We start from the raw sequence: 25,951 nt of genomic DNA, 5'->3' as shown, positions 1-25,951 counted from the left end.
TTTCATGCAATTTGTGAAAGCTTTTGGTTGGCTAAATCACCTCCCGTTAATGTGTAACGTGGTGTTCTCTTCTCCACAGCCGACCCTCCTCTCACAGCTACTGGTACCTTGTCCATTCAGGTCCTGGAGATGAATGATTATGCCCCCATTATCTACCCCCTCAATGACTTCTTGTGCAGCCAGCCTGGCAAAGGCGACAACATCATTCTGAGCGCCACTGACCAGGACCTGAAGCCCCAGGCTGACCCTTTTGTCTTCCAGCTTCATCCTGGGTTCCTGGAGCTCTCTCACGCCTGGGAAATCACTAGCATTAATGGTAAGAGCCCATGCTCAAAGCTAATTAGCACCAGATTAGCCCACGTTAATTTGATTTATTTAAGTTATTTATATAGCGCGTATCAATGGAGGTTGTCTAAGCTAATATTCAGGTACTCCTGCGGGCTCACAATCTCCCTAACATACCTGGGGTAATGGAGGGTAACGTGACTTGCCCAGTTGCTCTGCAAACTTGAGCCACTTAGTACAGGAAGTTTGGTTCGATCATGCGGCCTTAGATCTCGTGAGACTTCTGAGCTTCTTGCACTGCGCGGCTGAAGCTTGCAAAGAACAAGAGTCCCACAGGGAAGAAGGATTTCTGCAGTTTTGATGCAGCTGAGGCCAGCCAGATGAGGGCCAGATAGCAGCACAGGATGGGCCAGGTTCTGTCCCACAGGCCGTAAGTCGAACAAGGCGTTGCACATACTTAGCAAACAACAGAATATGTGTTTTGTGCACATTGGACTGTGAGTTGTGTATGGATGAATAAAGTGTACAGTCCTGTGTTTATGAAGTGTGGGGTAAGAGGCAGTATTAGGGCTACCAGATGTCTGGATTTACCTTTCTTTGTAAAAAGCATGTCCGGGCGGCTTTTCAAAACAGGGCACTTTATCCGGGTTTTGAAAAGCTTCTTTGGGACCGTGTCGGGAGGGCACCCGTGCATGTGCAGGTGCCCTCCTGACCAACGAGAACAGGTTGAGGGGGCGGGGCTGGGACATGATATGGGTGGGACTGGGCGGGCCTGAGGGCGGGGCTATGGGTCTGGATTTTATTTCACTAAAATCTGGTAACCCTAGACAGTATATATGAGCATTTTCAGTCTGCACAAACTCAGCTGATCTTGAAAGAGGGCCTGGGATAGGCAGTGGGATCTCTTGGAGAGAGAAAGAGATAATGGTTACTGTGGATGGGCAGACTAGATGGGCCATTTGGCCTTTATCTGCCGTCATGTTTCTATGCTTAAAATAGTTTCACATGCCCATATTAAAAAAAAAGTATGATAATCTACTGGCCACCAGAGCAGTGAAACTGGACCGACAACTCACCAATCTGCTGACTTGAACCACAGACTACATAACCTTCAAAAAAGAAAAAAAAACCTTACTCTTCAAAAAATACATAAAACCAATATAATACAACCAATAATGTTCCGAATTCCTCCTGCATTACCAACTACTCCTTAGCAAATTAGAAAATGTTCAAACTATTCCTTAAGTACATCTTAATATCTTATCAATATGTACTTCTTAAGATCATAACAATTCTTATGTAATCCGCCTTGATCTGCAAGGTAAAGGCGGAATAGAAATCATTAATGTAATGTAATGTAATGCAGTGGGTCCCAACCCTGTCCTGAAGGACCACCAGGCCAATCGGGTTTTTCAGCTAGCCCTAGTAAATATGCATGAGAGAGATTTGCATATAATGGAAGTGAGAGGCATGCAAATCTGCTCCATGCATATTCATTAGGGCTATCCTGAAAACCCGATTGGCCTGGTGGTCCTCCAGGACAGGGTTGGGAACCACTGATGTATTGTAATAAATGCATACAGAGCACCTAAGTCAGGGCTGCCTAAGTCCGGTCCATGAGATTTACTGACAGGCCAGGTTTTCAGGCTATCCACAATGAATATGCATGAGAGAGATTTGCCTGTACTGCCTACTTCATATGCAAATTTCTCTCATGTATATTCATTGTGGATATCCTGAAAACCTGGCCTGTCAGTAAATCTCAAGGACCGGGCTTGGGCAGCCCTGATCTAAGTACTCTAGTGCCACTATGTGTGGAAGTTCCACAGCACCCACAGGACAGCTGTGTGGGTGGGTCCCTGGGCAGGGCTTCCACTTCTATGGCTAGCTTACAGAATTCTGCCCTGCCTCATGCAGGCATCCACACTTACCCAGTTAGTCACGAATATTGCGTTCTGCTAGTATTTTATAAAGGGATCTGGGCACGGGGGTCCTGCAGGAGAATAAGCCCCTTCCATGTGGCCTGAGGGCACCTAATAGAGGCTCCCACTGCTGGATAGCGTGCAATGATATCAAAAGCAAACAGAACTAAACGAAGCCTGTTTTTGTCAAACTGGAACAATTTCAGTTCAATTTGTGCATATCATCCGGAATAAATTTTCAATAAGCCTATCGCAAATATTCCACATGGAGTCATTTTCTCCATGGATCGACCGTAGCTTCAATGGCATTACTACTACTACCATTAATTATTTCTATAGGGCTACCAGACGCACGCAGCGCTGCACAGAGTCACAAAGAGTAAGAAAACAGTCCCTGCTCCAAAGAGCTTACAATCTACACAGCCAAGACAAACAGGATGTCATGGATACAGTTAAGGGGAACAGTTAATCTGAGCCATTGTGACATCACCGAGGAAGTTGGCTCTTATTGGTGGATTGAGGCATTATGACATCACAATCCCAGCTCTGCTTCCCAGAGATGGAAACTCTTCACACTACTACTATGAATTATTTCTATAGCGCTACCAGACGCAGACAGCACTTAAGATGATAAGATCCCTGGTCCCTCTTCTTGATGTAAATATAAGAACATAAGAACATAAGAAACGCCTTCACCGGATCAGACCGAGGTCCATCTAGTCCGGCAATCCGCACACGCGGCGGCCCATTTAGGTACTCCTTTTTGGAGACCCGGATTTACCGTATCCCTCAATATGATATGCAAGAAGGTATGCATCCAACTTGCGCTTGAATCCCAGTACAGTAGTCTCCTCCACAACCTCCTCCGGGAGCGCGTTCCAAGCATCCACCACGCGCTGTGTGAAAGAAAACTTCCTGACATTTGTCCTGAACCTGCTGCCACTCAGTTTCAGGCTATGACCTCTTGTCTGTGTCACATGTGAAAATGTCAGTAATGCTGCTTCTTGGTCTATTTTATCAAATCCTTTTAATATTTTGAAAGTTTCAATCAAATCCCCTCTCAGTGTTCTCTTCTCAAGGGTAAACAGTCCCAGTTTCCTGAGTCGATCTTTGTAGTTCAAATGTTCCATTCCTTTAATAAGTTTCGTAGCTCGCCTCTTACAGTGTTAACTCATTTTCTTGGTACAGTGGTGCCTCACACAACGAACTTAATTGGTTCCAGGAGCAAGTTTGTTATGCGAAAAGTTCGTTATGTGAAACGCGTTTTCCCATAACAATACATGTTAAAAAAAATAATTCGTTCTGTAGCATAAAATATGCTAAGATGACATAAAAAAAGATAAATTTTTTGTTATTATTTTTATTTAGATACATCTAAAAACATAATTGTTTTTTAAAACAACACACATTTTTTAAATTTAAAGACAGACTAAGTAGAGTCTACCGAATCTTGCACATCTTCATCCATTTTCTGCTTTTTGGCCGATGGTTTCATGAAAAACCTGTCCAAAGTCGTTTGTTTTTCTCTTTTCTCCAACATCTGCCGGAAAGCCATGATATACTGTATAAACAATAATTTTACAGTGAGAGAGGGCAGAGTATCAGCGGCAAAAACTGGGACTTAACTGTTCATTTTTTTTTTTTTTCTAGCATCGGGGAAGCGGCGAGAGTAGCTCCGCCCCCCCCCCCCAACGCATCAGCAGTAGGCGCCGGGCCCCTGCGAGCCGACGGTCCGCCACTGCACAGGGAGCCAGGCGGAGAGAGGGCAGTTAAGCGCAGTGCCTGCGCGGAAGGATGCAGCTCGGGCGACTTCGTTGTGTGAAACGAAGTTCGTTGTGCGCAGCGTTCGCTGTGCGAGGCACCAATGGATTATTGCAACTCACTATATAAAGGGCTGTGTCTAAAAGACGTAAAACGTCTTCAACTCATACAAAATACTGCTATCAAATTATTTCAGGTTCTAGAAAATTTGATCATGTCACCCCTTTATTACAAAAAGCTCATTGGTTGCCTGTCTTACAGCGGATCACTTACAAAATTGCACTTGTGACTTTGGACATTAAACAGACCAATCCTCGCCATACTCTCATTTCTTCAGTCACTGCCCCATTAATCTGGAATTCTCTCCCCCTGTTCCTCAGAGCCAAACAAAACTTGCAAACATTTAAAAATAACCTAAAATGCTTGCTTTTTAAAGATGCTTTTAACTGATCTTACTTACGTACGAACCTATTTTCTCATGAATTAAATCATTTCCCTTTCCTATTGTACTTTCCTTATTTGTATTCTTTTTTTTAAAAAAATTGTAGTTCTCCTATTTTTTTCCCAATGTTTTCATGTTACCAGTATGTTTGTTCATGTTTATTATCTAAAACGTTTGTTCCCCAGCTATTTTAAATAATTATGTACAACGCTTTGTACCTTTGGATAAGTGTTTAATCAAAATTTAAAGAAACTATGAATCACAAAGAAGACAGTCCCTGCTCCAAAGAGCTTACAATCTATACAGCCAAGATAGGCAAACAGGATGTCATGGATACAGTTAAGGGGAAGGGTTAATCAGCGGGTTAATCATTCTGACTCACGTTGGCCTGCACCTCAACCAGATGCTGCTTGAAGTCATCAGTGTCACAAATCATAAACATGCTGCTGCTTAAAACCCCAAATCTTGCAGTTAACAGGGTTCATGTCTGGACTGTTAGTGGGCCACAAGTCCAGCAAAATCAGACCTGGATGGTTTAATGAAAAGGATGAAAAGATGCAACATTGCCAATGATACAACAAATGGCCAATAGCAGTTGCTGTGATAGCAAAACTTGCCATAATCTTTGCACCTGGATCAACGAAGAAAAACTTTGTGCATCCCATTCTAGAGACTATCACCAATTTGCTGAATGTCAAGCGAGTACACAGACGATCGGCAATAATATTGTGCTTCTTCATGACAATCTGTGCATATAGTCAGTCATTTTGGGTGTCAGGTGGCTCAACCATGAAAACGCTCTCATCTGTAAACCAAACGAAATTAATGGCATGACATGCAGGGGTGGGGAAGGAGTCAAGATGGCAGCCAGATCTTGATGGCGTTCGGGCATTTCAGCGAACTTGGCTGAGATTTAAATTTGACCTTGGCTTTTGTCATTCAGCTTCTGTTAATTCTTTCTTCGAATTCTGATGCCCCATATAAAGCAGAAGGGGACGACCTAGGCCGTTCCACTACTGGCCACAGTGTCGTCCCCTAGGCAGCCAACAATTTCTCAAGTCCTGGATTGCCAAGTAGGGAAGTCCCTGTCTATAACTTGGGGAGAGGACCCTGCTGTGGAGGTGAACAAAGGAGCGTTCAGCTCTTTGGGACGCAATGTTTCTGTCTTTCTCGAAGACTAATCCTCCACTATATCTGACGGTAGCTAGGGTTGACGTTTCGAACTCTATGGAAACCATCAAGGTTGGACTGGGATCTGATGCTGGAGGAGCTTTTCCCTCGTTGGAGCTGGTTAAGAGAGCTAACATTGTTGAATCTGAGAATTTGACTTCTAAATGTGTGGTGACCATAAAAATGCTCCTTGAGGCTGGATGGAATGGCTGGGAAAAGAGCTCCAGATATGGCTCTTGTGAATAAAGCTGATGTGATTTTACAGAATATGGATAATGCTTGCCAAGATTGTTAAAGACTGAAACTAATAGTCTTAAAGAAACAGTTTCATCAGAAAAATTGAGCAACTGGAGAACTTTAATGGACCTTTGAACTTGAGAGTCCCAAATTGTCCTAAAATGTTGGGCATATCCCTGGTGGATCAAGAAAATTGGAAATTTTCTCTTGAAGTTATACCTCCAAATTAATAAAGTTTGCTGTATACCAATTGCTTATAAGAACAATACTGTCACTGGGGAGCAACCCAAAACAAAGAAAAATCTAACAAGACTGCAGTGAAAGGCGAACACCAAAAATGGTTTATATAGTGTATCTAAATTTCCAGAAAGCTTTTGATAATGTTCTTCACAAGAGGCTCCTGAGAAAATTAAAGTGTCATGGGATAGGTGGCAAAGTTCAGCTGTGTATTAGAAATTGGTTATCAGATAGAAAACAGAGGGTAGGGTTAAATGGTCATTTTTCTCAATAGAGAAGAGTAAACAGTGGAGTGCCACATGGATCTGTACTGAGACCGGTGCTATTTAACTTATTTATAAATGATCTGGAAATTTGCAAGTGACACTAAACTGTTCAAAGTTGTTAAAACGTTTGCGGATTGTGATAAATGGCAGGCGGACCTTAGGAAATTGGAAGACTGGGCAGCCAAATGGCAGATGAAATTTAATGTGTACAAATGCAAAGTGGTGCACATTGGGAAGAAAAACCTGAATCACAGTTACCGGATGCTAGAGTCCACCTTGGGGTTTAGCCCCCAAGAAAAGGATCTGGGTATCATCGTAGACAATACGATGAAATATTCCGCCCAAAGTGTGGCGGCGGCCAAAAAAGCAAACAGGATGCTAGGAATTATTTAAAAAGGAATGGTTAACAAGACTAAGAATGTTATAATGCCCCTGTATCGCTCCATGATGCGACCTCATCTAGAGTATTTCATTCATTCTGGTCTCCTTATCTCAAGAAAGATATAGTGGCGCTAGAAAAGGTTCAAAGAAGAGAGACCAAGAAGGTAAAGGGGATGGAACTCCTCTCGTATGAGGAAAAACTAAAACAGTTAGGGCTCTTCAGCTTGGAAAAGAGACAGCTGAGGGGTGATAGGATTAAAGTCTACAAAATCCTGAGTGGAGTAGAACAGATACAAGTGGATCGATTTTTCACTCTGTCAAAAATTACAAAGACTAGGGGACACTCGATGAAGTTACAGGGAAATACTTTTAAAACCAATAGGAGGACATATTTTTTCACTCAGAGAATAGTTAAGCTCTGGAACACGTTGCCGGAGGATGTGGTAAGAGCAGATAGCGTAGCTCGTTTTAAGAAAGGTTTGGACAAGTTCCTGGAGGAAAAGTCCATAGTCTGTTATTGAGAAAGACATGAGGGAAGCCACTGCTTGCTCTGGATTGATAGCATGGAATATATCACCCCCCCCCCCCCCCAATATTCATATTCAAAAATTGCACTCAAATTAAAGAATTAAAAATATTTTCCAACCCCCCCTCCCACCCACCCTGGACGTGTATGATCATAGGGCAAAATCAACAATCACTCTTTGCAAAATTTTGTCAATTGCTCCCACAAAATTTTTATTGAAATTGGTCATGGTTTGACAGAGTTATGCAGAAAACAAACTTTGCAGAGTGTTTTTGGAAGCAAAGTGTAGAATTCTTCCCTAAGTCAGCATTTATATGTCAACATTTAGGAATGACCACTTGAGGGCAAATGCATGCTCTGACTCGGAGAGACAACTCTGAATCTCCGCAGGAAGATCTCTCAAACTAGAAACAGGAAGCAAGCGCTCATACTTTATCCCTGGCCTGTGGAACCAACTACCTGGACACACTAATGGCTTTGCGGAGAGCAACAAAGACCTTCCTTTATACCAAAGATACTGATTCCTTCAAAAACTACTATCGCTAACCTCTCGTCCCTAAGTTTGGATGCATTTGTTATAAGGTGCTTTTTGGATTATCTCCCTGATATTTATCCCCCTATCTGAAACTTTCTTACTCAACAAAAGGAACTAGAAATTCTGGAAAGTTCATCTTCTCTTTGGAGTATCAAGCTGGGAAGATGATTGTTCAATCTAATTCTTACTTCACATTTAGGAAATCATTAAAGACCTATTTATTTGACAAATAAGAATATTAATTTTGATATATTTAACTGAGGTCTTTTGTTTCTATTCATATTGTCATAGTATGTTTTAATTTTTTAATATTTTTTAATATTGCACTTGAATGTTTTTAATAATTGTATTACTTTTATTATATGAAACTGTACCATGTGCTGAAATGTTCCTGTTGTCAACCGCCCAGAACTACTGGTTGGGCGGTAGACAAGAAAATCAATTATTATTATTGTTATTAGTTAGGAATGTAATGTAATGTAATGTAATTTATTTCTTATATACCGCTACATCCGTTAGGTTCTAAGCGGTTTACAGAAAATATACATTAAGATTAGAAATAAGAAAGGTACTTGAAAAATTCCCTTACTGTCCCGAAGGCTCACAATCTAACTAAAGTACCTGGAGGGTAATAGAGAAGTGAAAAGTAGAGTTAGAGGAAAAATAAAAATAAAATAAACATTTTAACAAGACAGCATTGATCTAAATACTTTGGAAGGTAGAAGAGAGGAGAGAAAGGAATAGAAGCAGAAGGGGGAGTCGTTGAACAGTAGAATTCTGGAGAAATTTAAATGATAGAAATAGAACAAAACAAAGACAAAAGGCAAAACAATAGATAAGATTAAAGATAAATCATAAGCTGGAAAGAAAAATAAAATAAAACTTTGTCTTCAATCCACGGTTTCAGCGTCAGTGATGAAGTGGAGCAAGTAAGTTTAGGAGGAGCGATTGACGTTTCCAGAAAGGGCTTCTTCAGGGAAGAGACTTGGCAGACAGTCCCAGGATGCCTATGTCTCCTCCCCTGCGATGTTCTCCCATCCATGCATTCCCTCCCAGACACACTGCCCGTGCCCCAGCCGCTCCAAGGAGGCTGCCCCAGATGAGGCCCACGGTGAATGCAGGATTCTCTCCTCTGCGGGAAAGCCGCCCGGAGCCGACAGTCGATCTTCTTAGCGGATTGCATGGGGGGAAGAGTTCACACTCTTGGTAGGATCGGGTCTGTGTGCTCTCGGTGGTTGTGGCTGGTCTCGTTGCTGCTTAGGTGTAAAAGCAGTTGATTTCCACTGCTGCTGATATTTAAAAGCAGGCAGATTGATCTCTCCAATGGACTGCAGGGGGAGGAGTTCACACTCCTGGCAGGATCGGGTCTGTGGGCTCTTGGTGGTTGCGGTAGGTCTCGCTGCTGCTTGTATGTAAAAGCAGTTGTTTTTCTACTGCTGCTGCTATTTAAAGCAGGTAGATTGATCTCTTAAACGGGATATAGGGGGAGGAGCTCACATGCCTGGTTGGAATCTGTCCCCTTGTATGCTTCTTTGGTATCCTCTCTTCCTTTTTCAGTTCTTTTCCCTTCACTGTGAACGTCCTTTTGTAACCTGAGCTGTTGAGAGGATGGGATAGAAATCGAAATAAATGTGGGAACCAGCTTATAGTCTTTAAGTCAATCGCATGCCAACGTTAGAGAGTCCTCCATAGCAGCCCCGCTACGATAATGTTACCCTTCTTTAATTTTAGTGTGAAAATAGCACCTCCACTCAGAGAGCGGTAGAAAGCTGGAACGCTCTTCCGGAGGCTATTATGGGGGAAAACACCCTCCAGGGATTCAAGACAAAGTTGGAAAAGTTCCTACTGAACCAGAACGTTGGTCACAGTTGGGGCACTGGTCTTTGACCTAGGGGCCGTCGCATGGACCGCTGGTCTGGCCCAGCAGCGGCAATTCTTATCTATATAATAAAACCGTAGGCGGCGCATGCGCATTCTTATCGGCGTGCTTCCATGATCCGTAAGTCCGTGGCCGCCAAGAGTGCAGCATGCCCCGCGCTTACTACGGCCCCACGCGCAGCTGAGTTCGGCACGGCGGTTTCCCCAAATAGGGGAAGCCGAACAGCTCACTCCCACCTCATGGTCCTGCCGCCGCTCCTGTTCACAGCGGCCTGCACGTCAACGACTCTCCCCCCCCCCATCCTCCCGCAACAGCCGCTACCGCTCATGTTCAAAGCGGCCTGCTGAGGTTCGCGGCCGGCTGTAGCGAACCTCTCAGGCCGCTCTCCACATGGTAGCACGTTCCCTCTGACGCGATCGCGTCAGAGGGAACATGCTACTGAGGTGGACAGTGGCCTGCGAGGTTCGCTACAGCCGGCCGCGAACCTCAGCAGGCCGCTTTAAATAGGAGTGGCAGCGGTGGCAGAAACCATGGATGCACAGGCACAACTAAGCGCCAGCTCCTCCCGAACTCACACACACACCTAATTGTCAGCTCATTTGAAGAGCCCGAACTCACAGCCACACCTAAACATGCAGACCGGGATCGTGGGAGGATGCGCCCTGGCAAGTGGTGCACAGGGACTTGAGAGGGAGGGAAATTGGCTGGGGAGAAATACAGGCAGACAGCTTTGTGATGTTCCCAGAACAAATGTGGCAGCTCAACCTAACCTGAATGGAAGTAAAGAGGTATGTACGTTAGACACTCACAGAAGGACAGGAACACTGGACAAGGAGAGAGAGACACACAGACACTCACAGAAGGACAGGGGGCTAAAGAGACAGATTGAAAAAAAAATAAAAAAATACAGTGGACAAGGAGAGAGAGAGACAAAGACACTCAGAATTTCTGGACAGGGATCTAAAGAGACATTGAAAAAAAACCCACAAGAAACACTGGACAAGGAGAGAGAGACACACAGACACTCAGACTTATACAGATTTGCAGAAAAAATGGACAAAAAAACAATTTATTAAGCACAAAGTATGCAACAAATAGGAAAAATATAAAAACTTTAAATAAATCAACCATACGATGGATATTAAAGCTCTCACATTAAGTTTTCAGTAATTTTCACATATATTACATTACATTACATTACTTATTCTAGCACCCGTTAATCTAACGGGCTTAAACACTAGTGTTCTTATAAAGTGCCTAACACAGGCAAATGTAAATGTTTCTCTCCTCAATATTGTCTATTCCCATATGAGTCAATATAAAGAACGATCTTTTTTCTAAACAGTAGATTTACTTTTGGTAAGAGACAAGTATATCATAACTATGGGTGATCAGATCATAGGACCTCCTATAATCTTTATATTATTTCAGGTCCACATTCTGACTCCAAATAGGCAATACTGAGGAGAGAAACATTTACCTTTGCCTATGTTAGGCACGTTATAGATTCCTTAATCTTTTTGAGACATCCATGTTGGACCTTATTTGTTCTATACTCTATCTTGTTGCAAGTAGGATGTTTATATAACAAGGAAGTCCTCTTCTTTTCATCTTAGCTCAGAGAAGGAAACGCACAAAAAAGCTGTATGTCTTCACAGTGTCAGGGCAGGAATCGTGCTGAATGCTTTGGGTTTGTCACCAGCTAAACCTCTCCTTTCTTGCTCAGATACCCACGCTGAGGTGAAGCTACTAACAGAGGTGGAAGAAGGAATCCATGCTCTGCATCTCCTGGTCCGTGACTCCGGGGAGCCCCAGCAGGAGCGGGAGCAGGTCCTCAATGTGTCGGTGTGCCACTGTGACCGCTCTGAAAGCTGCAGGCCAGGCCTGGCATCTATCTTCAGTGCAGGAGCGGGCATTAGCTTTGGGGCACTGATGATCATTTTGGCCAGTGTCATCCTTCTGCTGTGTGAGTGAGAGAGCCTGTGTTCAGTGAGGGGAGCTGGTTTTGGTTCTAGTATGGAAATTAAATGGCTTGGGGAAATCCACTACTTATTCCTAGAATAAGCAGCGTAGAATCTGTTTTGCTACTTGGGATCTAGCTAGGTACTTGGGACCTGGGTTGGCCACTGTTGGAAACAGGAGACTGGCTTGATGGACCTTCGGTCTTTCTCAGTGTGGCAATTCTTATGTTCTTATTTACCCAGGGTGGTGGAAACCAGATCTCACTGGATGGGCCAGTTGGTCCGTATCATGCTACTGTGAGCTGCATTCTGATGGGCCCAAGCAAAGCCAGGTCCTGGTTTCCACCCAGTCACACTTCCTCACTACTTTGTTCTGTTCTTGCTTGGCAGTGCTGGTACTGCTGGTGGCCATTATCGAACGTTGCCGTCAGCAGGGCTTTCACCGGGGAATATTGGCCAACTCCGATGATGATATCCGAGATAACATCCTGAATTATGATGAGCAAGGAGGAGGAGAACAGGACCAGGTAATACAAAAAGAAAGCAACAACCGAGGTAACTCAGCAACCAGCTTTCATGTACCGAGTCCACCTTGCAAGAGCTCAGTCCATGTTCTGCAGCACCCCATGAAATCCCGGTATAGACACTTTCCCAACCAGGGGCCCTTGCTGCACTGACTTCCATGACTCTTGTCCAGTGGTTTCTAACCTGCGTTCTGCAGACCCATGGATGATCCATGAGACCATTACATAGGAGCCACAGGTCACAGAGAAGAGAAAAAGTCTTTCTGTTACTGCTCTAATGCACGTAAGCAGAATACAGAAGCTGCTGTAGAGACTTTGGAGATAGTGGTAGCAGAAGTAGTGGCGGGGTGGAATCAGAAGCAGCCTCACAGCCCAGAAGTGGGGCCAGCAATTGTGGCAGTGGGAGGTGTGACCGGAAGCCAGAAGCGGCTGCAAAGAAAGAGATACAAAAAGTGAGGAGTAGCTGAAGGAAAGAGAGAGACTGGTCAAGTGGTTGGAGAGAGAACAGGTTGAGGGGAGGAGATTGGTTGGGGGATCGAGCAAGACTGATGAAGTCAGGCTGGAAAGAGAGAGTGTCTGCTGGGGCCTGGCTAGAGACTGGTGAAGGGGAAGGAAAGTAAAGTGGGCTAATGGAGACAGAATTGGCACTGAGGGCCATCACATAGAAAAAGGAAGGCAGATAAAGGCCAAATGGCCTATCCATGCCATCCACTCACCCTTCCTCTCCCTTAGAGATCCAATATACTTGTCCCAAGCTTTCTTGAATTCAGATAGTCTTGGGAGCTGATATTCAGACTGCAGGAAGCAGGCTGGCTATCTCCCGCAGTTGTCGCTGAACTCAAATATTCAAATCCGGGCTGTTTCCAGTGTGAGGGGGGGGGGGGGGGGGGGATTAGCAGCTATAACTTAACCAGCTAAGTCAATATTGAGTACTAGCCTGTTAAGTTTATAGTGGTCAAAGATAGTCCTGCTATTTACATGGCCCAATTTGTCTACTAAACCTGGCCAATCAGCCCTCACTGTCGGTGGCTATGGCATGATAGAGCATCTTAGCTACGAAGTGTGAATATTCAGCAGAGACAGCCAGCGATATCCCACTGGATAGTGGCGGTTAGCTGGCTAAGAGCTATTTAACTGGCCTGGAATCGCTCATGACTAATTAAATAATGCTGAATATCGGGAGGTTTGTCTCCACCACCTCTGCCAGGAGGCTGTTCCATGAATTCACCAACTTTCTGTAAAGAAACATTACCTCAGGTTATTCCTGAGTCTGTCCCCTTTCACCTTCATCCTGTGACCCCTCATTCCAGTGGTCGTCATCAGAAAGCATATGGGAACAGTTGGGAGGCAGAATATATGATGGAGACGTTTAAATATGTCCATGGCAGAAATGCAAAAAAGAGTCAAGTCTCTTTCAATTGAAGGGAAGCTCTGGAATGAGGAGACATAGAATGAAGGTTGAAAACCTGAAGAAATACTTAATGGAAAGAGTTGGGAATTTGTAGAACGGCCTCCCGGTGGAGACAAAGACTGCATCTGAATTCAAAAAAAGCTCAGGATTAGTAAATATAGGGTTACCATTTTTCAGGCTGCAAAAATCCAGCCACATGGCTCCGCCCAGTTCTGTCTTTGGCTCCGCCCTATTCCACCACAGCCCCTCCCAGCTCAACCTCCAGCTCTGCCCCACAAACCTCCTCTCTTCTTCCCTGACAAGCTCTGGCCTTGTCTGGAGCATGTGTGGATGGATGTGTGTGACGTCATCCTTGCATGCTCTGATGCCCTCCAGCTGTGGGCGGAGCTCGTCAGGGCTTTCCAAAACCCAAACTGTTGGGTTTGGGAAAGTCTGTCTGGGAACCTGAACAGTCCTCTAAAAAGAGTAACCCTAAATACATAGAGGTAAGGATAGTATGAGTGGGCAGACTGGTTGGGAAATTTGGTCTCGTTCTGCCTTTATTTTTCTTCCTTGAGCATTCACTTGGTTGTGATTCCATTGCGAGGAAATGTGAAAACCACATCTGCAAATGTGTTTCTATTCCTACCACATGTGTTCATAGAGGCTAGCTGGGACCCAGGTTCTGTCGGTACAGTCTTGAAGTTTCTTCTGGATTTACCAATGTCCATTTGTATCGGGGCATTGAGTTGTTGGTCCTTATGTCTGAGACAGGGTGAAGGGTTATCACGCCTGAAAATTTAGGGAACACTAAGCCACTTTTGCTTTCTTACAGGACGCCTATGATATAGAGCAATTGCGAAATCCTACTGCGCTGACCACACCCTCATCTCTCCAGAGCAAACAGCCAATCCGAAGAGACGCTCCTTACAACTACACCACACCACAGTATCCAAGAAAATTCCCCAGCAACCCCTGTGACATCGAGGACTTCATCAATGATGTAAGTGTTGCTGGGGTTCTCTTGAGTTGCCCCGATGCAGTGTCTGTACTGGAAACTCTCCCCTGTTTCTCTTGTCTGGAGGGGGGGCGGTGTTTTCCCCTCACACCCATCATCTGCTCCTATCTAATCCCACTAGAACAGTCCAGTGTGATTTTCAATGTGTGTGGTGAACCAGAAACCCTCTCCTCTGACCGGTTCCGTCTTCTGGCCAAGCAAGAAAGTGGGATGCCCTGTTTCGCATAAGGGAAGTCAGAGAAAGGGAGAGGAAATCACAAGACTAAGTGCAAGTGAGGTGGAGTACAGAGTAGAAAATGACATGGGAACTCATTTTTCCGTCTTGTGCCGGCGAGTTCTTTTCCTGTCCCTGCCCCATTCCTGCAAGCTCCGTCCTCATCTGCATAAGCCTCAAACACTTTAAAATCATAAGTGTTCGAGGCTTGTGCGGTTAAGGAATGGGACAGGGACAGAGACAAAACTTGCTGTGACGAGGCAGGGAAATTGAGTTCCTGCGGGGACAAATTTGTCCCCGTGTCACTTTCTTTTCTGTGTGGATTTAAGTTTAGGAAACAAGAAGTCAGCAGGGGTCAAGTCAGGAGAGTAAGATGGCTGGGGAAGAACTTTCATTGCGTTTTTTGTGCAAAATTCACAAATTTTGATGCCAGTGTGAGCAGGCACATTGTCGTGATGCAGGAATGACTGCTCCTTCCAAAGTTCAGGCCGCTTCTTCTTGATTCTCTCAAGGAGTCGTTTAAACACTTTCAGGTAGTCATTTTGGTTGTCAGTTTGTCCTTGTGGCAGAAATTCATAGTGAACAACACTGACCGTAAAAAAAAATCCTGTTAACATCATTTTAACGTTCAACCGAACTTGCTGAGCTTTTTTCAGTCTTGCCGATGTTTTGGTTCTCCATTGAGACAATTGAGCTTTGGTTTCTGCATCATAACCGTAGATCCATGTCTCATTACCAGTTCTCACTTTATCAAGAAATGTTTCATCTTCATTTGTCTGCTCAAGAAGTTTCTGACAGATCATGACGTGGTTGTTCTTCTGGTAGTTGGTCATCAACAAACTTTGTCGCAATGCAAGACATCCCCAACTTCTCTTTTAGAATATTGTAGCATGAACCAATGGAGATGTTGCATTCCTCTGCCAATTCTCTAACAAACAGTTAATCGCCGGTTAACGTGCACAAGAACCCTCACTTGATCAACATCCTGATCATCATGGAGCTGGGTTAGATGTTCTCTCAGGGTTTCCGCAGCTAGCATTGTGCTTGTTGCAGGTTTCTGGGTCTCGCTGCATCTTTGTCAGGTAGAAACCAACGTTTCAGCCATCATGCTGTGGCTTTCTTCAGGGTATGCTCTGAAGTCTGCAATGTGACTTTGGAAATAGTGGGTTCACTGACCTGATTGGGAACAGGGCAGTCCCCCAATTTGAATTCTGGTGGGAAAGTCAGTTGGTCAGAAATTTGAATTTTGTTGTGAAAGTCGATAGAATGGAAAAGTGTCTGGTAGGTTTGAAGATGTTCTCCCCGTGGAGCTGGGATAGATGTTCTCTCAGGGTTTCCATAGCTGGTTTCTACCTGACAAAGATGCAAAGAGACCCGACAAAGATACAGCAAAATCCAGGAACCTTTAACAAGCACAATTCCAGCTGCGGAAACCCTGAGAGAACATCTAACCGAGCTCCACAGGGAGAACATCTGGCCACCTATCTAAAACATTGATAGGTAAATCATTTTGTGATTGCCATTAAGCTCAGAATTTCTGTTACAATACTGCCAAATATTACGGTTCACATGGCCAACGGGAAGACGCTGGACTGGGAAGCTATGGCTAACTGAGAGCTGTAAATACCATTCTGTCTGATATGTCATATCCTTTTGCTGTGCATTACCTTATGCGTGTGTGATATTCTGAGGGCTGTTCTTGGTATTGTCAATGGTATTGAGTTGATGTTTGGCTTTCAATGTGCAATGCGGAACCCAGCATTCCTTACAAATTGTACTTTCATTGATGTTCTTTCAATCAAAATAAAAGTTAGGAAAAAAAACCCTGCACTATAGGCTTAAAATGTTTATTTGTAATGCCTGAGGCCCATAAAATTGCATAAAATCATCTTTCTGCTTTCAGTGGGGAGATGCAGAGAAGAAAATTAAGGAATGAGGAGGGGGGAAAATATTTGTTTGTAGGGAGGAATCTTTGTTCCCACATCCTGCAAATATGGTATTTACTTAGTTCTATGAGAAACCAGCTGCTAATATACATGCATGGTTTTCCTTCAGGGACTGGAAGCTGCAGACAGCGACCCCTGTGTGCCACCGTATGACACAGCCCTCATCTACGACCACGAAGGGGACGGCTCAGTCGCAGGAACCCTGAGCTCCATTGCATCCAGCCTGACGGATTCGGACCAAGATTACGACTACCTCAGTGAATGGGGCCCACGCTTCAGGCGACTGGCAGAACTGTACAGCCAGCCCTGAAGGGACGAGGCTCCGGTAGAACGACCAGGGCAGGGGGGAGGGCAGGGGCAGACCAGCAGTTATCTCTTCTTTGCGAGGGCAGGACTGGAAGGTGGTCAGGTGCCAATGGGTCATATTGAGGGGTGTCTGCTGTACATAGGACCAGAGATCTCTGCAGACCATATACGTCCCTGTTGACCACTGTCAGGCACCCTCACCTTGCTCTTTGGAATATTCCCACTACAGCAGATGGGGTACGGGTGCCCTCTGCATTATATATCACAGTACTGCTGGAAGAGGTTTCTTGTTCCAAATTCAAGAATGCAAGAGACAAGCACATGTCTAAGGGAGAGAAAGCAGGGCGAGAGCAGGTCAGGTGGCAGTGGACGGGCAGATGGGATAGGCCGTACGGGTCTTTATCCGCAATCCTTGTCTGCTTCTAAGCATTATCAGGTGACATTCAAAGGCACCTGCCCAAGACTGCACCAGTAACCGGGGAGCACATTCTCAACACCCCCCCCCCCCCCACCTCCCCAGCAAAGAGAATGCGAAAGCCTAGCCAAGCCCTCCTCCCACTAAGGAACAAATTGCTTCTGATATCTGCAGAACGGTATCTAGATGGGAAAGGTGTGGAGAGCAGTATTCTGCTTCAGTATAGGGTTACCATGGTTACCATTTGTTAGGGTTATCATATTGTTCTCAAAGAAACCCCCAACCTGTTCCACCTCTTATTTCGGATAAGCCTGGAAGGCCTGGAGCATGTGCTTATGTGTGCGGCATCTTCCACACATGCTCAGAGGCCCTCTAGATGCAACTGGAACTCGTCAGGGTTTTAGAGCCTGTCCAGGAGCCCAGACAGTCCTTAAAGAGGACATGTCCGGATTTTCCCGGACGTCTGGTAACCCTGCCATTTCTCCATATTTCCTTAGACATATCCTCTTTTTAGAGAATTGTCCAGGTGTCCAGGGAATTTTTTTTTTAATTAGGAGAATTTGTGTTTGTTCAGGTTTTAAAACAGCGAGCCACCTGCCCCACAAGCCCCCTCAGCATATTAATGCATCCTACCTCCCCTCAGAAGTCTGGATGTTTTCCTCTCCTCCAGGCACTTCCTCTCTAGTCTCTCCCCCCCCCCCCCCCCCCCACACACACACACACACACCGTTATCTTCAAAGCCTCAGATTCATTGCCAGCAGTGTCAGTGATTGAGGCATCTGCTGCTGGCTGGCACCTGACTCTTCTCTCTGGCGCATCTGACTTCCTGTGATGTGTTTTCCTGTTCCCATGCAGACGGGACGCAGCAAGGGGAGGAGTAGAGAGAAATACCAGACTGAATGACAGGGAAAGATGCTGCTGCTTGGAGAGGGAGGAAGAAAGGAAATAGAGCTAGCATGGAGATCGGAGGGGAGAGAGCAGGGTGGAGTTTGAGAGATCAGATGAGGGAGAGGGGAGAGACAGAGGCATATGAGAGAGAGATCCTGGGAGGTCAGGAGAGAGAGAGAGAGAGAGAGAAAAGCTGGCTCTAGATGGGAGTGAAAGAGGGCAGATGCTATATGGAAGGGGGGAGAGGGCAGACAAGGATGGAAGGGGCAGAAAAAGAAGGCAGATGCTGGATGGAAGGAAGAGAGTGAAGAGAAGATTAGGAAAGCAGAAACCAGAGATGACAAAAGTAAAATATACTAAGTATGGCACTGTGGTCACCTGATCTACTGGCCCGTGCGTATGACTCAGTTTGGGAGGGATGGGGGTGGGGAATGCATCCTTTTTTTGCCTTCATAGATATGGTAACCTTACTTCAGTGCATAAAATAGTTTGGCTGTTTTCAGCTGTCTCTGTTTTTTACGACTACGGAATAAAATGTCTTTACCTCTGTTCGTCCCTTTGTACTGAATTGGTTTTTCCTACATACTATGTTGGAGCATGTTTTTTTTTTTCTGGGGTGGGGGGCTAGTAGCTCAGTTGAATTGGTGTTGGGGCCCAGCTCTCTGCTACCTGGGGAGTTATAGCCCATCTCCTCACTCACATAGTCACAGGCACCAGAATTTCCTACAGAACCCTGCAACGATGGGCCAGAAAGCCAATAACTAGGTTCTATCATTCCTTTCTCTGTGGACATATTTTGGGGGAGTGAGGATGGCATTTCCCCCCAAATACTGCAGGATAGGCCTCAGAACAAAGGGCTTCCCTCCTTCTACTTCTGCTGCCTTTTCTCCTTCCCGCAACCTTTCAGAAGCAGGTTGAGGCACCAGACATCCAATGGAGAGAGAATCACCCCAAAACCCACCTGATATACAGCGACACCTCAGAAATCTTTCTACCTTTTGGACACCTTAACTTGCTTTAAAAAAAGGACTCAGATGGGACTTGTTTGTAAGAACACACTGATTTGCATATTTCTAGACTTTATCCTGGGAAAGTGAGGTGCTTTTGAGGAAATGTGGCAGGGAGAGGAGCAGGAGAGGTATTTCTGGTTTTGGGCACAATAAGGAGTGGGAAGAGTGCCTCAAAGGGGGGGGGGGCTGCTGAGTTAGAGAAGAATAGGTAATAAAGAATGAGAGAGCATTTGGGAGGGGGATGGAAAACGAAGTCGAACCCTTGGGTGGGTTGTGGGGTGATTGTGATAGGGAAGAGAAGACAGGTAGATGAAGTGGGAAAGTGCAGCAATGTGGGGTTGTCAGATTTCCTCTTAAAAACGAGGAAACCAGGCCCCTCCCCATTCCGCTTCCAGCCCCATCCTGTTCTGCCCTGGCTCCTTCCCCGAGGTCTGGAGGGCCTCTGCGCATGCACAGACATTGACGCAAACATATCACGCCCATGTCACCGTGTGCGCAGAGGGCCTCCAGATGTGACCGCAGAGCTCGGGGACTTCCACAACCTGGAGAGACTGCTGGGTTTTGGAAATCCTTCCAGGCAGCTGGACAATCCTCTAAAAAAAGAGAACGTGTCCAGGTTTTCCCAGACATCAGGTAACTACAGCAATGGAAGATTGACTACAGATATAAGAACGCTGTAAAGACAGAAATACTAAGGTAGAAAAGTTAAAGGAATGGGTGAGAACTTAACGCCAACTTTGTTTTAAGGAGGCAGAGTGGAAATGGAAGTGGGCGTTGTACGGAGAGACGACCCCTACCTTCTCATGAAAGTGTGTGTTTGCCCACAAAAAATAACCTCACATCATCTAGGCTCCAACTAACTGAGATGATGATGGGGGGGGGCCATTCTGCTACCACAACTGTCTTACACAGGATAACGAAGTGGTGAAGTACAAAGTGGTGAAGAACCTAAGGATAGCCTTACTGGGTCAGACCAATGGGCCACACTTCTCAGTATACACACCACATATAGATCAAGGCACATGTTATTAGGAGATTGATAAATTGGTCTGCAAATACACCATGGGACGTGGTACCTGGGATAAAGGAAGGTTAAGTGACTTGCCCAGAGTAATGAGGAGCATCTTGGGATCGAATCTGCAACATCAAGGTGCTGAGTAGCAGCTCTAATCATTAGGCCACCCCTCCAGTCCTTGAAACTTAATCTCAAACGTTAAAAACTGCAAAGGGACATGAATTTGATATCCTGCCTTTCCATGGTACAACCAAAGCAGGTGCTTTCTCTGTCCCCAGTGGGTTTTGTACCTGGGACAATGGAGGGTAAATGACGTGCCCGGGGAATTTAACCCAGTTCCCCAGGATTTCAATTGGCTACTTTAACCATTAGGCTCCTCCTCCAATCCATTCTTAGGGAAAGGAATATAGGAATAATGCAGCTATACGACAAACATTTGTTTAATATATAAAACTTTATAGAAACCAGGAAGAAGAATAAGCCCAGATGCAATAGAGCAATACCTGATGGAACTGACCTGCCAAGGTTAACAGCAGTTGAGGCTCAGCAGATTTCTTACGTAATCATGATTTAAGAAACACTGTGGGGAAGTAAAATCTTGCCACATGGAAAGGCACTGGGATTAGATGGATTTATACACAAACGTTGTAGCTGCTTTGGGAAATAACTAGCACAACCTCTAACTGAAGTTTTAAGACATTCAACCAGGAGTTGGCTGGAGTAAAGATTATCCATAAGTCACTCTATTGCTCCGACTGGCCATTGTCATCATTAGAAACAGACCTTAAGATTTTTACAAAATGGCGGCACAGACATTGCAGGCAGACATGCCCCAACTAGTACGATGATCAAGCAGGATTTATAACTGAGTGTTACAACTGTGACTCTACAATTTCCTTTCGCAAGCTAAAAAGTTGGTAGTACAAGGCCATTATCTGGCATGGATAAAATCTTAATAGAGAAAACCATTGGCCTGTTTACAAATAAATGGGCCCTACAGAGGGTTTTGAGTTAGAACATGAGACAAGACCTGGTTGCCCTTTGGCTTAGTATAGTTGGAGCAATCAAGGAACAAGGGAGATACTCATGAAACTGCTTAACACATTCAACATCCTATTTATTATAATTGTGGATCCAGTTGTGTATTGCTTTCCTGTGCGATAAGGTTTCTAGGGCAGTATGTTTTAAAACAAATATGACAAATTCAGAAACAATGAATGTAAATGTAGGAGAGAGAAGTAGACTGAACTTCCAAAATCCTGTTAAATGGGCCAAGACAAACAACAGCTAGCTAAGAGTGAATATTATAGAAGCCCTGGGAAAACTATACAAAGCTAATTACCCCCTAAGCCTCCACTGAAGGAAATATGGAAAATACTAGAACAATGGAAATGTTTAAATATATCCTGTATGCAGGGTCCAGACAGTAAAAATAAAGATTCGATATTTCCTAAACTTCTGTACCTACAAGCTATGCGATTTTCCAAGTATTAAATTGCAAAATATTCACTTATATTTTGAAAAGGAAATCACCACAGGTGCTGAGGTCAATGCTCTCTCTCATCCCAAATCCCAAGGGGTTCAATATATCGCAGGGTTGCACAGCTGGGCTAGGAGGCCCTTCTAAGAGTTAGCCTAAGATGAACAACAGTTATTGAGCACAACACCATTGTAGGTCTGGTGGCTCCGTGTGGTTGATTCAAAAGAAAGCTAATCCCTATATGTGCCTTGTGATTGATCTTTGCTGTAAGCAACAGAATAAGCCACTATGAGAAAGACTCAATTGTTAGTAGCACTTTAAAAGGTGGAGAGGCAAAGGCTTGCGCTTACTGGGAAACTGGTGGATGAAAGAACGCTTCAGAGGAATATGGGATAGAGGCATTCAGTATGTGCAAGAAAGAAACTTTATCCAACGCAAAGCTAATCTGGAACTGAAACAGAAGGAAATACCATTGGAAAGAGAATTAAAAGGAGCATAATTAGGCTAGATGTAGCATATCAGCCTTATAAAGATGATCATTCTACCAAAATGGCTCTACATGTTTCAGATGTTACCCTTGTGTCTGCTGCGTAAACTGCATTGTCTGTTCTCTAACTTTTGCTGGGCCTCCAGGTACTAGTGGGGGGCTGGACTCGAGTGTGTGTGTGTGTGGGGGGGGGGTTCTCGGGCTGCCTAATATTCAGGCATACAACTTTGCGTGCCTCTTGCGTCATTTGGTTGTCTGGGTTACACATACACAACACTATAGAGATAGAGCGGTTATTTTTTGCACCATATCAACCCCTTGCGTTGTTACATATGCATTGGCTGAAAATTCCAGTGGAGTTCAGGGATAGTCGCCTCCTCTGCTCATTGACGGCCACTTGGCGGTGGCTTCTTAAGTTGAAAGGGGTGGGGGAACTAAGGGGGATGGATTTACTGCCCATTTGGGAGAATGTGGGGTTTGACTCCGGGAGAGAGAACAAAGCTTTTCAAGACTGGGAGAGGGGGTATAGTACATCTGGAGCACATTTTAGAATGATGATAAAGGGCTGTTGTAGGCATTTGACATTCTTCAGCTCCCGGAGGGAGGGGGAGGACCACTTGGAGTAATCAATTTGCATATGGTCATAAGAACATAAGCATCGCCTCTGCCGAGTCAGACCACAGGTCCATCGTGCCCAGCAGTCCGCTCCCGCAGCGGCCCCCCAGGTCAATGACTTGTAAGTGATCCTTTAACTAAGAAATTTTATCCTGTATAGTGCCCCTCTAATTATACCCTTCAATCCCCTTTTCCTTCAGGAACTCGTCCAATCCCATTTTGAAACCCAAAATCGTACTCTGCTCTACCACCTCCTCTGGAAGCGCATTCCAGGTATCCACCACCCTCTAAGAGAAGAAGAACTTCCTAGCATTTGTTCTGAATCTGTCTCCCTTCAATTTTCTTGAGTGCCCTCTCGTTCTTGTTGCCCCTGCCAGTTTGAAGAATCTGTCCCTCTCTACCTTCTCTATACCCTTCATGATCTTGTAAGTTTCTATCATGTCCCCTCCAAGTCTCCACTTTTCCAGAGAAAAGAGCCCCAGCTCCTCCAGCCTTTCAGGTTAGTCATTACGTTGCGTTCCACGACAGAGCACACTTGGGGAAGCAGATGGGGGATAAATTGAGAGAATTTTGGGGTATACAATCAGCGGGATGGGTAATGGGTTATATAAGGCAATTCACCTCTTGCTCCTGGGTAAGAACCTTCTTGGCTGTCATAGGGATTGGGAAAGAGATTTGACGGTGGACTTGAGCACATGGGATATCATTGCCAATATTAGGACCCTGCCAACAACGGACTCAGAGTGCTTGGCTCCGAAAATGTTATTATAGAGTTTTATTGCGGGCCTATCTCACGCAGCAGAAATTGAATTATAGTGGGGGCGCTCCCTCCCTGCCCTGTCTTAAATGTGGACAACAGGAGCACTCCTTTGGGCATGCCTTAAAATTCAACTGTTTTGGTGGCTCTTTTGGGTAGGCCCATCATTGGTACTGTGTTCCAGTTAGTACTGGATACACCCACTGCATATGGACGGATGAATAAGGGATCTTGTTTGATGTCGTAAAATGTACTTGTTAGCAAATGTATTCTGCAAAGCTGGACGTAAGCGGAACCCCAAGCCTACTGGCATAATATGCTCCAGAAGCTGGTCCGTTGGGAAGCCCTTGATGCCAGGGGGCCTAGGAAATGGAAATTACAGTTCTTGCCTACTTAGGATCTATACTCACAGGCATTACCTGTAGCTCTGATATCCCCTTTCCAATTGCCAAGAAAAGCAATACTACAAATCCCAGCATGCACTAGGGTAAACCCAGGACTGGATCAACCCTGTCCTACAAATCTGGATCCAGTTGGCAGCTTTATGCTTGCATCATTTCAAAAAGCACAGTTCTGTCCTCAAAGAGTGCCCTCACACCCTTCTTTTCTTTGGTACTGTCCCATAGCATCTATATAATCCTCTGTCCCTACCCCCAATCACTTGGTACTGTCCATACAGAGTAACCCGTCCCACCCAGTTTGGTACTGTCCACAGTATGTACCTATGGTCCCCTGCAAAGGCACAATGGTACTGTCCTTAAAGAGTCCATGCACTCTCCTTATTCCCCTCGGGCAGACAGCGGTACCAGAAGCAGTGCCCCAGAGAGCACAGAAAGGTCATGTGGATATGGTGCAGTTTCACAAAGAACACTGTCTCCCCCCTCCAGGGATAAGACAAATTTTGAAGGGATAATGACAGTTCTGCCTCCAAAGAGCAAGGCACAGTGTAAATGGAGCGGAGATCCAGTCTAAGTTTTCGGTGGAAAAAAGGAAATCATTTCTCTCTTCCTGAGGGGCAGCGATGGAAGAAATACCATTTTTGTCATGCCTGGGTTAAGTACTGCAGAACTGCGTCTAGGAGAGGCAGAAGGGCGCCACCAGAGCAGATCATGCCAAGCCAGACCACTAAGACAGGCCGTGAAAAATCATCCAAGCAGGGCCTCTGAGTACATGAAGGGAGACCGAGAAGGCCCACCTACTGCTTTCGATCAAACCGATTACCCAGCACATAGCAACAATTTATTACGGAGTAAATGAAACTGAAAGACTGTCCGTGCATTTCGATCTGTTCAGGTGAAGACGTTTGTTCTTGAAACTTTTCCTTTTCAACTGTGATCGGTCAGGACTTGGGAGCCAGTACAATAAGTTTCACAGTAAGAAGTGGCCACTGGGACAGCCTCACAGAGCGATCTGAAAAGGGACCCAGTGTGAATCCTGGGAGTGTGTGTGTGACCGTGCGAGGCTCAGGGTTTAAGAGCTGGTATACTTACTGTAGCTTTTCTCCTTACAGATGATGAACAGGAAAAAATCATGGCCTAAGTGTCAAGGGTCAGCGCCTGGTTCTCCTCACCTTGCAGGCGGTCAGCTTGATAAGGAGGAGGATCTTTGCTCAGCATTTTCTTGGTGGCGGTCATGAGCCGGGAGTAGTTCTCGGGGTTGTAATCGCTGTGTGCGGTTCTGGCTGAAGAAAGCAGCGGCAGGTCATCCTTGGCACGAGACAGGAAGAGCGGTGGCCGGCGTAGGCTCTCGCCATCCCGCAGTGATTCGGGCAGACTCTTGCGTTTGCTTTCTGGCAGGAGCATAATACTCAGCACGGAGAGGATGGCAAAGGAGGAGAAGATCACGTGGTGTAGGAAGAAACCCTTCCGGTTGTGCAAGTCCATGATGGGAGCTGCTGCTCTTCCGACAAAGCTGGCGGCCAAGATCAGACCCAGCCCTGAGCCCCTGCAGGAGGAGGAAAAACGTGCAGTTGGTCATCGGAGCCCCAGAGCAACAGATAAAACCTGCAGGCCTCCCCCCTCCACAACCCATCATAAGGGATCTTCTCAGATTCTGCTGTCACCTTCCCTGTAACATCTTTCCTTGTATCCATCAGCCCTTTCTATGAGAAATAACTATTTATTTATTTATTCAATTTTCTATACTGTTCTTCCAGGGGAGCTCAGAACAGTTTACATGAATTTACATTTTCCCTGTCTGTCCCGGTGGGCTCACAATCTATCTAATGTCCCTGGGGCAATGGGGGGATTAAGTGACTTGCCCAGGGTCACAGGGAGCAGCACC

The 25,951-nt window shown here is 45.3% G+C and overlaps 2 protein-coding genes across 6 annotated transcripts in view; one reads left to right on the top strand and one right to left on the bottom strand.

Moving 5' to 3' along the window:
- The window catches only part of CDH15 (cadherin 15), an 85,247-nt gene extending 67,723 nt beyond the window's left edge, over positions 1-17,524 (top strand). For both annotated transcript variants that reach the window (XM_033942851.1, XM_033942852.1), the window contains exons 10-14: positions 80-316; positions 11,368-11,607; positions 11,993-12,129; positions 14,352-14,519; positions 16,804-17,524. In XM_033942851.1, the coding sequence (XP_033798742.1) occupies positions 80-316; positions 11,368-11,607; positions 11,993-12,129; positions 14,352-14,519; positions 16,804-17,004 (983 nt within the window). In that variant the 3' untranslated portion in view covers positions 17,005-17,524. The remainder of the gene's footprint in view (positions 1-79; positions 317-11,367; positions 11,608-11,992; positions 12,130-14,351; positions 14,520-16,803) is intronic.
- SLC22A31 (solute carrier family 22 member 31) overlaps positions 3,558-25,951 on the bottom strand; it is a 43,295-nt gene continuing 20,901 nt past the window's right edge. Inside the window, exons 9-10 of one of the 4 annotated variants that reach the window (XM_033942853.1) lie at positions 25,239-25,612; positions 3,558-3,768 (exon numbers count right to left, since the gene is read on the bottom strand). In XM_033942853.1, coding sequence (XP_033798744.1) covers positions 3,668-3,768; positions 25,239-25,612 — 475 coding nt within the window. In that variant the 3' untranslated portion in view covers positions 3,558-3,667. Of the gene's footprint in view, positions 3,769-9,147; positions 9,360-25,158; positions 25,613-25,951 lie in introns of those variants that run through there. The other 3 variants (XM_033942854.1, XM_033942856.1, XM_033942857.1) reach the window with 3 other exon arrangements.

The sequence above is a fragment of the Geotrypetes seraphini genome, chromosome 4 (assembly GCF_902459505.1).
Source record: "Geotrypetes seraphini chromosome 4, aGeoSer1.1, whole genome shotgun sequence".
Taxonomy (NCBI): domain Eukaryota; kingdom Metazoa; phylum Chordata; class Amphibia; order Gymnophiona; family Dermophiidae; genus Geotrypetes; species Geotrypetes seraphini.
This window is presented reverse-complemented; position numbering and strand designations above follow the sequence as displayed.